This window comes from Mastigoproctus giganteus, chromosome 3 (assembly GCF_048544385.1).
Source record: "Mastigoproctus giganteus isolate SK-2022 chromosome 3, ASM4854438v1, whole genome shotgun sequence".
Lineage (NCBI taxonomy): Eukaryota > Metazoa > Arthropoda > Arachnida > Uropygi > Thelyphonidae > Mastigoproctus > Mastigoproctus giganteus.
In genome coordinates, this window is record NC_143577.1 from 254,428,762 (window position 1) to 254,445,559 (window position 16,798).

The following is a 16,798-nucleotide window of genomic DNA, read 5'->3' on the forward strand; positions in this document are numbered from 1 at the left end:
AGAAAAGACTGTAGAAAATCAAAACAATTGCTCTTAACATTTCTGATGCTTTTGATCTTGTTTGGCATAGAGGCCTTCCAAGCAAGCTGATTTTTTGCAACTGAGAAGCCAGTTTTCTCTTGGGATATTTATTGCATGTAATGGTAAATGGCCTTTTGTATTCTAACTTTTCAGCTAATGTTGGATTTATCTCCTGTATTTTAACAAATTCCCTTTGACTGGGAACTCCTATTCGTACAGTTTTATTGATGATAGTGCTCCATATTCAGAAATGCTATGCACAAGCAGCTACAACTTTTTGATTAGCCACCATCACCAGTTCCTTATTTCCTTATCCTTAGGAAATTTGCTGGTGTGGTGAAGAAAATTTATCTTCATTCCTTCTTTCCTTCCTCTTGTCTTATTTCCAGAAAAATTCATTCTACTGCTCCTATTCTTATCTTTAATAGAGCTCAGATTTCTGGACAAGATTGCACATATTTACCAGAGATAATCCTTATCTAATCTTTCTAGTGTGGCTAGATCCAGCCTGTTAAAAAAAAAGTTTGAAAATTACCACTAGTCAAATTAGGCACCTTACATGCAACTGCTGCTTCAGTATAATTTCTTGAAGTTTAAATGATAAAAAGTTTTTATATTGATATTCATAAATAAATATAAATGTAATAGATATTTTCTTATTAAACGTAAATGCTGCAGTTCAGTTAACCCCCCCCCCCCAAAGTTTATTTCATTCTACAGTTCTCCCTAAAATATTTTGTTTTGAAAATGTATTCATGAAAAGCAAAGTTAGTATCATATGTTGTGTATTTAACGAACATTTGGAGAATAAATACTTATTTATCAATTGACAAGGGAAAGGATTAGCCTTGATTTGCAAAGAAACATTAGCTGTGTTAAAGGAGTATAAACTGAAAAGGAATGTGTCTCCCTCAGCTCATGGAGTAAATTAGTATGATGTTAAAGCCCATGAAGTCTCACAAAATCTCCAATGTGGCCCTTCAACTTAAAGGATTAAGCACCACTGTCTAAAATATTGGAGAATCTTAATAAAACAAAAGTTTCAGGGTCAATTCCAAAACAACGTTTGAATAGCTTTCAGAGACAAGTGACCATAGGCAATAAATCTTACTAGAATCTTGATTACTTTTGGTTTAATTAGCTACTAACATGCTACATTTCCCCTCCTTGTAGTGGATACTCAAGTGTTTACTGTATTGCTGTCTTATTTTTTCACCATCATACTGTTAATTTTGTGTTATAGTTAAATATTTAATTTTGGAGAGCAAACAGATTGTTTCATTCAAACAAACCTGTATTGGGTATCCTTTGTTAATTATTAAGCATTGTGGTATAATTAAATTGTTTTTTTGATTTTGTTAACTTCATTTTAGGTACCTCATCACTTATCCATTAGTCACTGGAGGACATTTTTCTACTGCAGTTGCTGTACTAAGCAATTCTCTCCGTTTTTTCACAACCAATTACAGAGATGTAAGACACTTGTTTTGCTTAAACTTACTGTTTGCAAATTATCTGTGGTATCTTTAGCAATATACAATAAAAACCACATTAATATGAAACTGAAAGAACCAAAGTTTTAGACTTATAAATTAGATAAAAATACTAATATCATGTATAGATAACTAATAGTTCTTAATCATGTGATAATGTTAGTTGTGCTAGATGCAGATTTCTCAGTATTAACAATAGGATCTTCACATGCCAATAAATCGTATTTATCATCATCGGCCATTTTCAATCCACTGCATGAAGGCCTCTCCAGCAACTTACCAGTTCCTTCTATTTTGTGCAATGGCTACCCATGAACTCGTGAATTTTATCTGTCCATCTCTGTTGTTGTCTTCCAGGTTTTTTTTTAGTTCCTGTTGGTTGCCATTCTGTTATTTTCTTAGCCCATCTGTCATCATGTCTTAAAGCTATGTGTCCTGCCAAGTCCATTTCAGTTTAGTTTTGATAAGAATGTCCTTTGTGTTTGCTGCCTAATCCATGTGTTTCTCTTCTTTTCCTAATATAATTCGTTTCATTTTTTGCTGTGTAGTTTTCAACTTTTCTTCCATTCTTTTGGTGAGTGCCCAAATTTCACTTCCATAAGTCATGTTGGGGAGTATACATTGGTTCATTATTTTACGTTTCAGACAAACTGGGATATTGCTCCTCAGTATGTGATTATATTTCCTGAATGCTATCCATCCAAAATTTATTCTTCTCTTGACTTCCAGCCATTTATCATTATTACAGCTAATGACTTGTCCCAGGTAAGTATATGAATCTCCCTTTTTAGTTACTGTTCCTTCAGTGATTATAACCTTTCCTGTGGCATACTTGTTCATCATTAGTTTTGTTTTAGCCATATTCATCTTTAGTCCAAAATCCTTACGAACTCTGCATAAGTAATTAAGAGTTTCCCCTAATTCTTTGGGATTGTGGCTTATGATCACAATGTCATGTGCAAATTGTAAATGGTTTAGGTACTCTCCATTCACGTTGACTCCTTTCTATGACTGGTCAAATCTTCTGAAAGCTTCTTGAAGGGTAGCAGTAAACAGCTTTGGAGATATTGTGCCTCCTTGTCAAACTCCTTTTTCAATTTCAAATTTGCTACTGGCTTTGTCCAGTCTAATAAAGGAAGTAGCATTCTTATATGTTTTCTTCAAAATCATAATGTATATGGGGTGTCTATTCCTTGTCTTTCCAGTGCCCGAAACATTGCCTTATGCTGTATAGAGTAAAATGCTTTTTCGTAATCCACAAATGCCAGGTATAATCATTTATATTCATTTGCTTTCTCTATTAGCTGCGATATTACGTGAAGGTGATCCATAGTTGAGAATCCTATCCTAAAGCCAGCTTGCCCTTTCGGTTGATTCTCATCAAGTATTCTTTCTAATCTGTTGGTAATGACCCTTGTGAACAACTTGTAGATGTGGGACAACAAGCTAACTGGTCTATAATTTCCAATTTCTGATTTCTCTCCTTTCTTATGCAGCAAAATTATAATTGCATTATTCCACTCCTTAGGTGTCACACCTTTCCTAATGTATTTTGTGAAGAGTCTTGCCAGTTTCTGTGTCATGTCTCTTCCTCCTAGTTTTAACAATGCTGTAGTAACTTCATCCAGGACTTTCTGATTCTTCATTTTTTTCAGAGCTTGTTCTACCTCATCAATAAGGATATCTTGTATGTCATATGTGTTGCTAATTTGCAATCCATCTTCCCCACTGCTGGCATCATTTCCTCGCTTCTTGTATATTTCTTTATAGTAGTTTTCTGCTATTTATAAGTACACCATCTCTATTCTTCAGTTTTGGTATCGTTTGTCTTTACTGCTCATGGCTGCTGATTTAAGTCCTTTGTTTTCCCTTAATGCTTGTTCTACTTTTCTTGTGTTAAATCTTATGTCCTCTCTGAGTCTTTCATATGGCTTTGCATAACTCAGTATACTCAATTTTGTCCTTGTCAGTGTTTATCTTGTTGCTCTTCATTAGTCATCTTCGGTTCATCACAAGTGTTTCTTGGCTAATTTTTTCTTCTTTCAATTTCTTTTTACCTATAGGTTGCTCGGGGAACCTATAGGTAAGACAGTTGTAAAATAGATGTGGGGAAATTTGCCTTTAGCCAGTGGGTGGTTGATTCCTGGAAAAAGCTTCATCTGTTCATCCTGATTGCTGCATACAGTTCTGGATGCCTCATTTTAAGAATGCAGATCTGCCTTGTATGATATCACTTTTGGGAAGTTGTTGTATTCTTTGTCGTTTTCTTGATCCTGAACGGTCTGCAGAAGCTCAAACTTGTCCTTAAGCTCCAGTTCATACTGCTTTTTCTCCTCTTCTATTATCTTAAAGACCTTCGCATAATACGAATTATTTACTCAAATCAGTTTTTTCCTTTCTTCAATTAGTATTAGTAGTTGCAAGAGAGCAAGCTTATAAATCATCAGCAAAAAAAAAAAAAAAAAAAAAATCCCGCATCATTCATCCATCCCCTCCAATAATTTGTCTAGTTCTTCTTTGACTTTATTCAAACTAACAATGTCTATGACACTAAACAATATGTGCAAGTTTGTTCATGCAGTTGACTACCCCACTGGCTGAAGGCAAACTTTTGCACATCTATCCTGCAACCATCCTTTATTAATTTGAATTGACATTTCCTCGTGTGTGTAATCTGAGAAAGAGGTAGGATTACATCAACATTGAGTTTGTTCGATCCATTCAAAGCCTCAATCACCATATTCAGAACACCTTGTAGGTGCTTAGTCTGCAGTTTTGCAGAATTGAAGTCTTTCTTGGGAAGCCACCCAAGGGCAATGAGATTAGTAAAGAAAATATTCTTCACTAATCTAATTGCCCTTCTCTTCACCAGTTCCCACAGATCTGCATTCTTAAAATGAAGAACTGTATGCAGCAATCAGGATGAACAGATGGAAGCTTGTTCCAGCAATCAACCACCCACTGGCTAAAGGCAAATTTCCCCACATCTATTCTACAACTGTCTTTCCTCATTTGAATTTACACACCTGATGGGGCATAATCTTAGCAAGAGGAAGAATCCCATCAGCATTGAGTGTGCTGAAACCATTCAAGGCCTTATACACCTCAGTCAGATCATCTTGCAGGTGCTTAGCATTAGCATTAGTAGAGGCATTTGATGCAAGAAAGCAAGCTTATGCAACATCAGCCAAAAAAAAAAAAAAAAAAAAACCCACTTCCACTTCACCCCTCTGTTCGTTCCAAATACCTGTCCAGCTGAGCCTTAAACTTATTTAGGCTATCAACCTCCACCACAAGGGATGGAAGTCTGTTCCACCAACCAACCACCCGCTGGCTAAAGGCAAATTTCCGCACGTCTATCCTACATCTGTCTTTCCTCAATTTGAATTTATGCCCTCTCAGGTGATTTTTCTGAGCTAGAGGAAGAATCCCATCAGCATTGAGCATGCTTAAACCATTCAAGGCTTTATACACCTCTATCAGATCACCTCGCTGGTGCCTAGTCTCCAGACACTGTAATTTGCAAAACTTAAGCCTTTCTTCGTAAGAGCACCCCTTTGTTCCATTCACTAATCTTGTTGCCCGTCTCTGTACTCATTCCAGCAGCTCTACATCCTTCTTGAAATGAGGCCTCCAGACCTGTATACAGTACTCTAGGTGTGGCCTGACCATCGCCTTATACAATGGAATAATCACCTCCTTATCCCTGCTGGAAAAATTCCTGTATATCATTGACAATACTCCATGAGCTACTCTTGCAGCCCGTCTGCACTGCTCAGAGAACTTCATATTTGCCTGCACAACCACCCCCAAGTCCCTTTCATTCTCTACCACTGTCAGTGTAGTACCACAGAGTTGATACGTTGCTCTGGGGTTGCTGTTTCCCATGTGTAGTACTTTACATTTGTCAATGTTAAACTTCATTTGCCACCTCTCAGCCCATCTGCTCAACCTTTCCAGATCCTGTTGCAGCAGCATAGTGTCAGTAGTGTCCTTGACAACCCTGCCAACATTTGTATCGTCTGCAAACTTGGACATTAAGCCCGATATACCATCATCAATATCATTTATAAATACAGAAAACAATAATGGACCCAACACTGAGCCCTGAGGGACTCCACTAATAACATCAGTCCACGATGAGCAGTGTCCATTGATTACCACTCTCTGTCTTCTCCCCCTCAACCACCCCTTTATCCATAGCAGCAATTTGCCTCCAATGTCACACTGCTCCAATTTGTGTAGCAGTCTTCCATGTGCAACAGTATCAAAAGCCTTTCTAAGATCCAAGTATATAATATCAAAGTTATTCCCTGCATCCAGTTCTTTTGTGACTGCATCATAGTATCCAATCAAGTTGGTCAGGCAAGACTTCCCCTTAACAAAACCATGCTGTGTCTGAGCAATAACTGAAGTCTTGTCTAAATGATCCTGCAGTGCTTCTTTAACCAGTGCCTCCATTAATTTTCCTGGAACAGAAGTTAAGCTCACAGGTCTATAATTACTTGTGTCAGCCTTTGATCCTCCTTTGTGAATTGGGGTCACATTTGCACATTTCCAGTCTATGGGTACCTCCCCTGAGTCCAAGGAAGCTCTCATAATTATGGCTAAGGGTTTGCTTACTTCCTTTGCTGCCTCCTTTAATATAACTGGATAGATCCCATCCACCCCGGGTGCCTTTCTTTTTTTTGGGGGGGGGGGAGGAAATGTGTCTCTGTATTGCCCTGATTAGTTTTGTTGCTCTTCTCTGCAACCATTCCAACAGATCCGCATCCTTCTTAAATGAGATGTTGAGACCTGTATGCAGTACTCAAGATGTGACCTAACCATTGCCTTGTACAATGGGATAATCACCTCCTTTTCCCTGCTGGTAAAATTTATGTATATCATTGACAACACCTCTTGAGTTGTCCTAGCAGCCTGCACTGCACTACTCAGAGGACTTCATATCTGACTATGCAATTTTCCCATTTTCTTTCAACTTTCATTCTTCATTACCCTGATTGTGGTACCACATCATTGGTGAGGATTACTACCCATAAGCAGTACCTTTGTCAGTGTTAAACTTCAGTTGCCACTTCTCAGTCCATCTGCCTAAATTTTCTCTATCTTTGAGTAGCATAACTTGATTACTCTCATTAAATACCCTGCCAACCTTCGTATCATTTGCAAGCTTAGCTACCTGATATTCTTCCATCAATATCATTAATAAATATTAAAAAAAAAAAAAAAAAAAACAATCGGATAGAACTGAACCCTGGAGGGGGAAGACCCTCCACTCATAACATTAACATTAGTCAAAAAGGAGCAGTGCCCATTGATAACTACTCTCTATCTTTTCCCGCCCAACCATTCCTTTATAAATAGCAATGTCTTTTCCCTAATTCCACATTGTGTCAATGTGTACAGAAGTCTTATGTAGAACAGTATCAAAAGCATTTCTGAAATCTAAGTATATGATGTCATAATTAATTTTTTTGTATCCAGTTACCTTGTTACTCGATGCAAAAAACCATCATAGTATCCACTTGCCCCTTAACAAATCCATGCTGTGATTGTCCTGCATTACGTCTTTCACCAATTCCTCCATTATTTTTGCTGGAACAGAATTTATTCATACAGGTCTGTAATTACCCACTCACTGCTTGATCCGTATTTGTGAATTGGGAAGACATTTGCACATCCCCAATCCATAATGATGTCCATCAAATCCAAGGATACTCTCAAAATTATGACTAAAGGTTTGTGTGTCTCCTTTTCTGCCTCTCTTACTATGATTGGTAAGATTCTATCTGACCAAGGTGCCTTACTTACCATTAGCTTCAACAATTTATCTTCCACCTTCTCTCTTAGTTATCAAATAAATTTGATAACTTAGTAAATAAATTTGATGAATTTGAGGTATTGCTCAAAACATCAAAGGCAGATATTGTAGGGATTTCAGAGACGTGGTGTCACACAGATATAAGGAATGCAGAACTGGAATTTGGGGAGTACAATGTCTACAGAAAGGAAAGACAGGATAGGAAGGGAGGAGGGGTTATGCTATTAGTTAAGAAATACATAAAATCCAAGGAAGTGAAGCCAGTCGACATTGCTGGACAGTGCAGTGTCGAGTCAGTTTGGTGTGCCATAAGCATTGGGAGATCAAAATTGAGAGTAGGAGTGTGTTATTGGCATAATGACTCTGATGAGTATAATAATAAGAAACTGTATGGGGAAATAGAGTGGGCCAGTAAATCAGAGAATCTTATAATCGGGGATTTCAATTTCCCAGATATTGACTGGAATTTGGGGGCTGGTCACTCATACACTAACAAGGCTTTTGTGGATTTATTGGATGATTGTTTTCTACATCAGCATGTTCGGGAGGCAACTAGAGGGAATAATACTCTTGATTTGATTATCAATAGTGATTCTTCATGCATTAAGAATCTGCAGGTAAATGAACCACTAGGTGGCAGTGATCACAGTGTGCTGAAGTGGGATTTACTCAAAGAGGTAACTACCATTAGGGGTAAAGGGAAGGGTTATTGCTTTCGTAAAGGCGACTACGATGGACTGAGACAGTATTTAAATTCTATACAGTGGGACCAACTGATGATGTTACCAACAGCAAATTCAAAATGGGAAACATTCAAAGAACTTATCTTGGAAGCTACTAGGTTTTACATACCAACTAAGAAATATTGTTCAAGGTTTAGGCCTAAGTGGATGTTAGATGAACTAATGAGACATATAGCAGAGAAGAAAAATGCATGGGATACATACAAATTAACAAGTGCCACAGAAGCCTATGATAGATACAAGTTGATCTGTAACCAAGTTACAAAGGAGGTTAGGCAGGCAAAGGCAGATTACGAGAAATCTTTGGCAAGGGATGCAAAGAAAAACAGCAAAGAGTTCTTTACTTATGTAAACTCTAGAAGGGAGGGGGATGAATCAGATTGGTCCACTTGATATCGATAGGTCAACTGTTGATGATCCTGCTCATGTAGCTAACAAACTGAATGAATATTTTGCATCGACATTCACACATGAGGAGTTATTCAGCGAGGGGAATGCCAGAGGTGTATTCAACTCTGGCAGTAAGCTAGAAAATCTTGTAATAACTGAGAGTAAAGTGGAGGAGAAATTGTTGAAGATAAACATAAAAAAGGCACCTGGGATGGATGGGATCTATCCAGTTATATTAAAGGAGGCAGCAAAGGAAGTAAGCAAACCCTTAGCCATAATTATGAGTGCTTCCTTGGACTCAGGGGAAGTACCCGTGGACTGGAGATGTGCAAATGTGACCCCAATTCACAAAAGAGGATCAAACAGTGACACAAGTAATTATAGAACTGTTAGTTTAACTTCTGTTCCTGGAAAATTAATGGAGGCACTGGTTAAAGAAGCACTGCAGGATCATCTAGACAAGACTTCAGTTATAGCTCAGACACAGCATGGTTTTGTTAAGGGGAAGTCTTGTCTGACCAATTTGATTGGATACTATGATGCAGTTACAAAAGAACTGGATGCAGGGAATAACTTTGATATTATATACTTGGATCTTAGAAAGGCTTTTGATACTGTTGCACATGGAAGACTGCTGCACAAATTGGAGCAGTGTGGCATTAGAGGCAAATTGCTGCTATGGATAAAGGGGTGGTTGAGGGGGAGAAGACAGAGTGGTAAACACTGCTCATCGTGGACTAATGTTATTAGTGGAGTCCCTCAGGGTTCAGTATTGGGTCCATTATTGTTTTCTGTATTTATAAATAATATTGATGATGGTATATCAAGCTTAATGTCCAAGTTTGCAGACGATAAGAAGGTTGGCAGGATTGTCAAGGACACTACTGACACTATGCTACTGCAACAGGATCTGGAAAGGTTGAGCAGATGGGCTGAGAAATGGCAAATGAAGTTTAACATTGACAAATGTAAAGTACTACATATGGGAAACAGCAAACCCAGAGCAATGTATCAACTCTGTGGTACTACACTGACAGTGGTAGAGAATGAAAGGGACCTGGGGGTTGTTGTGCAGGCAGATATGAAGTTTTCTGAGCAGTGCAGACGGGCTGCAAGAGTAGCTCATGGTGTATTGTCGATGATATATAGGAATTTTTCTAGCAGGGATAAGGAGGTGATTATTCCCTTGTATAAGGCAATGGTCAGGCCACACCTAGAGTACTGTATACAGGTCTGTAGGCCTCATTTCAAGAAGGATGTAGATATGCTGGAATGAGTACAGAGAAGGGCAACAAGGTTAGTGAATGGAACAAAGGGGTGCTCTTACGAAGAAAGGCTTAAGTTTTGCAAATTACAGTGTCTGGGGACTAGGCACCAGCAAGGTGATCTGATAGAGGTGTATAAAGCCTTGAATGGTTTGAGCATGCTCAATACTGATAGGATTAGCATTAGCATTAGTAGAGGCATTTGATGCAAGAAAGCAAGCTTATGCAGCATCAGCCAAAAAAAAAAAAAAAAAAAAACCACTTCCACTTCACCCCTCTGTTCGTTCAAAATACCTGTCCAGCTGAGCCTTAAACTTATTTAGGCTATCAACCTCCACCACAAGGGATGGCAGTCTGTTCCACCAACCAACCACCCGCTGGCTAAAGGCAAATTTCCGCACGTCTATCCTACATCTGTCTTTCCTCAATTTGAATTTATGCCCTCTCAGGTGATTTTTCTGAGCTAGAGGAAGAATCCCATCAGCATTGAGCATGCTTAAACCATTCAAGGCTTTATACACCTCTATCAGATCACCTCGCTGGTGCCTAGTCTCCAGACACTGTAATTTGCAAAACGTAATCCTTTCTTCGTAAGAGCACCCCTTTGTTCCATTCACTTATCTTGTTGCCCTTCTCTGTACTCGTTCCAGCATATCTACATCCTTCTTGAAATGAGACCTACAGACCTGTATACAGTACTCTAGGTGTGGCCTGACCATTGCCTTATACAAGGGAATTGGTGCCAAGAGGATTCTTCCTCTTGCTCAGAATAATCACCTGAGAGGGCATAAATTCAAATTGAGAAAAGACAGATGTAGGATAGACGTGAGGAAATTTACCTTTAGCCAGCGGGTGGTTGGTTGGTGGAATAGACTTCCATCCCTTGTCGTGAAAGTTGATAGCCTAAATAAGTTTAAGGCTAAGCTGGACAGGTATTTCGAATGAACAGAGGGGTGAAGTGGAAGTGGTTATTTTTTATTTATTTTTATTTTTATTTATTTTTTTGGCTGATGCTGCATAAGCTTGCTTTCTTGCATCAAATGCCTCTGCTAATGCTAATGCTAAAGATAAATTCTTTGAATGCTTCTCATTTTGAATTTGATGTTGGTAACATCATCAGTTTATCCCACCGTATAGAATTTAAAATTCTTTCTCAGATCACTGTAGTTACCTTTATGAAAGCAAAAACTCTTCCCTTTACCCCTGATGGTAGTTACCTCTTTGAGTAAATCCCACTTCAGCACACTGTGATCACTGACACCTAGAATCAGCAGATAAAGAAGAATCACTACTGATAATCAAATCAAGAGTATTACACCCTCTAGTTGCCTCCCGAACATGCTGATGTACAAAACAATCATCCAGTAATTGATGCAAGAAAGCAAGCTTATGCAGCATCAGCCAAAAAAACAAAAAAAAAAAAACAAACAAATAAATAAAAAAAAAATAACCACTTCCACTTCACCCTTCTGTTCGTTCGAAATACCTGTCCAGCTGAGCCTTAAACTTATTTAGGCTATCAACTTCCACGACAAGGGATGGAAGTCTATTCCAGCAACCAACCACCCGCTGGCTAAAGGCAAATTTCCTCACGTCTATCCTACATCTGTCTTTCCTCAATTTGAATTTATGCCCTCTCAGGTGATTATTCTGAGCAAGAGGAAGAATCCCATCAGCATTGAGCATGCTCAAACAATTCAGGGCTTTATACACCTCTGTCAGATCACCTCGCCGGTGCCTAGTCTCCAGACACTGTAATTTGCAAAACGTAATCCTTTCTTCGTAAGAGCACCCCTTTGTTCCATTCACTTATCTTGTTGCCCTTCTCTGTACTCGTTCCAGCATCTCTACAACCTTCTTGAAATGAGGCCTCCAGACCTGTATACAGTACTCTAGGTGCGGTCTGACCATTGCCTTATACAAGGGAGTAATCACCTCCTTATCCCTGCTAGAAAAATTCCTATATATCATCGACAATACACCATGAGCTACTCTTGCAGCCCGTCTGCCTGCTCAGAAAACTTCATATCTGCCTGCACAACTACCCCCAGGTCCCTTTCATTTTCTACCACTGTCAGTGTAGTACCACAGAGTTGATACGTTGCTCTGGGGTTGCTATTTCCCATATGTAGTACTTTACATTTGTCAATGTTAAACTTCATTTGCCACCTCTCAGCCCATCTGCTCAACCTTTCCAGATCCTGTTGCAGTAGCATAGTGTCAGTAGTGTCCTTGACAACCCTGCCAACCTTCGTATCGTCTGCAAACTTGGACATTAAGCTTGATATACCATCATCAATATCATTTATAAATACAGAAAACAATAATGGACCCAATACTGAACCCTGAGGGACTCCACTAATAACATTAGTCCATGATGAGCAGTGTTTACCACTCTCTGTCTTCTCCCCCTCAACCACCCCTTTATCCATAGCAGCAATTTGCCTCCAATGCCACACTGCTCCAATTTGTGCAGCAGTCTTCCATGTGCAACAGTATCGAAAGCCTTTCTAAGATCCAAGTATATAATATCAAAGTTATTTCCTGCATCCAGTTCTTTTGTGACTGCATCATAGTATCCAATCAAATTAGTCAGGCAAGACTTCCCCTTAACAAAACCATGCTGTGTCTGAGCTATAACTGAAGTCTTGTCTAGATGACCCTGCAGTGCTTCTTTAACCAGTGCGTCCATTAATTTTCCAGGAACAGAAGTTAAACTAACAGGTCTATAATTACTTTTGTCGCCCTTTGATCCTCCTTTGTGAATTGGGGGTCCACATTTGCACATCTCCAGTCCATGGGTACTTCCCCTGAGTCCAAGGAAGCTCTCATAATTATGGCTAAGGGTTTGCTTACTTCCTTTGCTGCTTCCTTTAATATAACTGGATAGATCCCATCCACCCCAGGTGCCTTTCTTGTATTTATCTTCAACAATTTCTCCTCCACTTTACTCTCAGTTATTACAAGATTCTGTAGCTTACTGCCAGAGTTGAATACACCTCTGGCATTCCCCTCGCTGAATAACTCGTCATGTGTGAATGTCGATGCAAAATATTCATTCAGTTTGTTAGCTACCTGAGCAGGATCATCAGCACTTGACCCATCAATATCAAGTGGACCAATCTGATTCATCCCCTTCCTTCTAGAGTTTACATAAGTAAAGAACTCTATCCCATGCATTTTTCTTCTCTGCCATATGTCTCATTAGTTCATCTGACATCCACTTAGGCCTAAACCTTGAACAATATTTCTTAGTTGGTATGTAAAGCCTAGTAGCTTCCAAGATAAGTTTTTTGAATGCTTCCCATTTTGAATTTGCTGTTGGTAACATCATCAGTTGGTCCCACTGTATAGAATTTAAATACTGTCTCAGTCCATCGTAGTCACCTTTATGAAAGCAATAACCCTTCCCGTTACCTCTTTGAGTAAATCCCACTTCAGCACACTGTGATCACTGCCACCTAGTGGTTCATTTACCTGCAGATTCTTAATGCATGAAGAATCACTACTGATAACCAAATCAACAGTATTACTCCCTCTAGTTTCCTCCTGAACATGCTGATGTAGAAAACAATCATCGAATAAATCCACAAAAGCCTTGCTAGTGTGTGAGTGACCGGCCCCCAAATTCCAGTCAATATCTGGGAAATTAAAATCCCCATTATAAGACTCTCTGATTTACTGGCCCACTCTATTTCCCCGTACATTTTCCTATTATACTCATCAGAATCATTAGGCCTATTGCACACTCCTACTCTCGATTTTGATCTCCCAATGCTTATGTCACACCAAACTGACTCGACACTGCACTGTCCAGCAATGTCGACTGGCTTCACTTCCTTGGATTTTATGTATTTCTTAACTAATAGCATAACCCCTCCTCCCTTCGTATCGTGTCTATCCTTTTTGTAGACATTGTACTCCCCAAATTCCAGTTCTGCATTCCTTATATCTGTGTGACACCACGTCTCTGAAATCCCCACAATATCTGCCTTTGATGTTTTGAGCAATACCTCAAATTCATGAAATTTATTTACTAGACTCCTAGCATTGGTGTACACGCAAGTATACATGCACCTGTTCTTTTTCTTAGCTACCTTAACACAACCTATGTGTTCATTTGTACCCCAATGATTCCCAGCAGTCTCTGAAATATCCTGCATCTTATTTTCCAGGCTGTGGCTCATTCCAATAGAAGCAGTGCAAGTATCACTTTCACCTCTGCCAGTGGCTACTGTTAATCTATTAGTCCTTGTATCTAGCAGTTTTCCGACCCACCTAACACTGCCTCGATAGCATCAGCAAACATTCTTGCACCCTTTCTATTTAAGTGTATCCCATCCCTGGCAGTCTCTCCTGTTAACAAGTACAGACCAGGCTGAAAAAAAATTCTACCCCTTGAGCCTTGCACAATCCTTCCAGGGCCGAATTGATCGACAGGGCTCCCATCATATACTCCCTCCTATCGTGTCTGGGCAGAATTGCAGACACTTTCAAATTCAACCCTAATTCACGGCTTTTTTTCAACAGTGACCTGTACTTGTTAAGTAATTCCGCCGGTCTCCTACTCTTAATATCATTAGTGCCAATGTGTACAACTATATCACCTTTTGTGCCCTTAAAAGATGATATCCGCTCTGCAACGTCATCAACCTTTGCTCCTGGCAGACATACCCTGGTCCTGTTCCACCTATCCTTTTTACAAAGCTTGTTCCCAGTTTCCCTGACAGTAGAGTCACCAACAACTACTAGTTCCTTTGGGACCAGTGCATTCTGCCTTGGGGGCTGCCACTGTGTTGCACGACGACAAAGTGCAAGCTCTGGCATTGGTGTGGGCAACTGAGAGCTTGATGGGCCCTCACTTTTAATCCTTCGAGGGCATCCACCCTGTCCTTCAAGCTCTCATATAAGGCCCATAACAATGCTGAGTTGTCGCCTGATTTCCTTACACTCCTTGCATTGCGCACACACAAAGACATCCCCCATGGCAGTATCATGTCCCGTACCTGACTGCTCCACAAACGTCAAGCAAGTAGTGCATTTTAATAGGCTGTGATTCAGAGGGCAACTCCCCCCCCCTCAGTTCTCCCCTGAGCCACAGCACTCCCATTAGCTTGAGCCTTTTGCTTTGCTGCTCTGGTCAGAGTCATTGCTTTCCAAGTCTATCTTATTCCTGTGAAAACAATCTCTCTCTCTCTCTCTCTCTCTCTCTCTCTCTCTCTCTCTCTCTCTCTCTCTCTCTCTCTCTCTCTCTCTCTCTCTCTCTCTCTCTCTCTCTCTTGTTAACAAGCACAAACCGTGCCAAGAAAAATTCTACACCATGATCCTTGAATAATGTCTCCAGGGCTAAATTGATTGACAAGGCTGATCTGATCATGTCTGTGTAGAATTGCAGACACTTTCAAATTTTGTCTTGACGTCTGACTGTTTCTCGACATTGCTCTATACTTGTTAAGTAAATCTTGTGATCTACTCTGAATATCCTTAGTACCAACATATACAACAACACCTCTTTTGAACTCTTAAAAGGTGATAGCTGCCCTACTGCGTCATCAACTTTTGCTCCAGGCAGACATGCTGTGGTCCCAAATGCAGTATCTTGCATTGTCAATGTTAAACTTCAGTTGCACTTCTCAGCCCACCTGCCTAATATTTCTAATTGTTGCATTAGCATACCATGATTGCTGTCATTAACCACATTGCCAACCTTCATATCAGTCTTCATAAACTTTGATATTAAGCATGAGATGCCTTCATCAGTATCATCAATAAATATTGAAAACAACAATGGGCCCAGACCCAAACCCTGGGGAACTTCACTAATAACAGTAATCCAAGAAGAGTTTTCCTCTAATATTTGACAATTTGGGTCGGGGGATTGTGAAATCTTCTTTACAGAGGGTGATTTCACAAATTAGTTAAATTAGTGATTTCACAGTCACTGATTTAGCCCCCAATGCTTATCACTTGTTTGGACCAATGAAATCGAACCCGAGAAGGCAGAAATTCAAGGCCAGTGAACTCACAAGCAACATCCTGATTTAGCTACAGATCTTGAATTAGTGTGCCCACATTGTTCTAATGTTTGTGTTAGTGCCTTGCGACAATGATGGAAAAAATTTATCAGTGTAGAGAACAGCATATTTTAAAAGATTAATATCTTCTTTTTTTTTTTTTTTTTTTTTTTTTTTTTTTTTTTAACTAGCATTTGTTTTGTAAAAAAAGACATCTAGTTCAAAAGAACCAGCTCAGTCTTGAGCTTCCTTCTTATAATCCTTGGTTTTTGATATGATTGGATAGTTTTGGATTTTTTGAGTCTGACTTACAGGCTTCTTGTTTGCTAAGGTGAGGTTGTAGGAAGTATCTCGTTACTTCTTTCTTGCTGCATTTTTTTTTTTTTTTGGTAAAAAAAAAAGTTATTTTGGGAATATTACAAACTGATAAATTTTATTTTTGGTTAAATATTCTCCAGACATAGTTGAGCTAATGTTGTTTCTAAGTTACAATGATTGAAAACTTTAATTTGGAAAATAATGTCATGTTCTTTGAAGAAGTTATAACACTGTGGTTTGAAGATACTTCATGCTTCTTGTCTGATGGTTATTTTAAAGAAACTTTTAATCCTGTAGTATAAGGGGTGATTAAAACGTTCTGAGAACAGGTATATTTAAATATACTAATACATTTTAGAATAGGTTATTTTGATAGCTTAATATCTTATGAAATAACAAAAACAAATTGTATGTTAGTTAGTGTGTTATGGATTTCACATTTCCATTGTGATCAATATTTCCCATTTCCAATTAAATTTTGGAAACTGCATCATGAATTATTACTATTTGCTCTGTAAGCAAATAGTAATAATTCATGATGATTCATCATGATTGCAAAATTTAATTTTTTGTTTTGATAGGTGGAAGAAGAATGTCCAGAAAATCAAGCATCGTTAAGTAATCAAATCTTTGATCAAAAAGGGCAGAAATGCTAAAGAAATAAATGAAAAATGACTTGAGTATTTGAGGAACCATCTATAGCCGAGTGGTCAAGAGCGGGAGTGCAGTA

At 38.9% G+C, this 16,798-nt stretch overlaps 1 protein-coding gene across 2 annotated transcripts in view; it reads left to right on the forward strand.

Annotated features, from left to right (window-relative positions):
• psidin (phagocyte signaling impaired) overlaps window positions 1-16,798 on the forward strand; it is a 513,704-nt gene that overhangs the window by 348,203 nt on the left and 148,703 nt on the right. For both annotated transcript variants that reach the window (XM_090371034.1, XM_090371035.1), the window contains one exon: window positions 1,395-1,494. In XM_090371034.1, coding sequence (XP_090227160.1) covers window positions 1,395-1,494 — 100 coding nt within the window. The remainder of the gene's footprint in view (window positions 1-1,394; window positions 1,495-16,798) is intronic.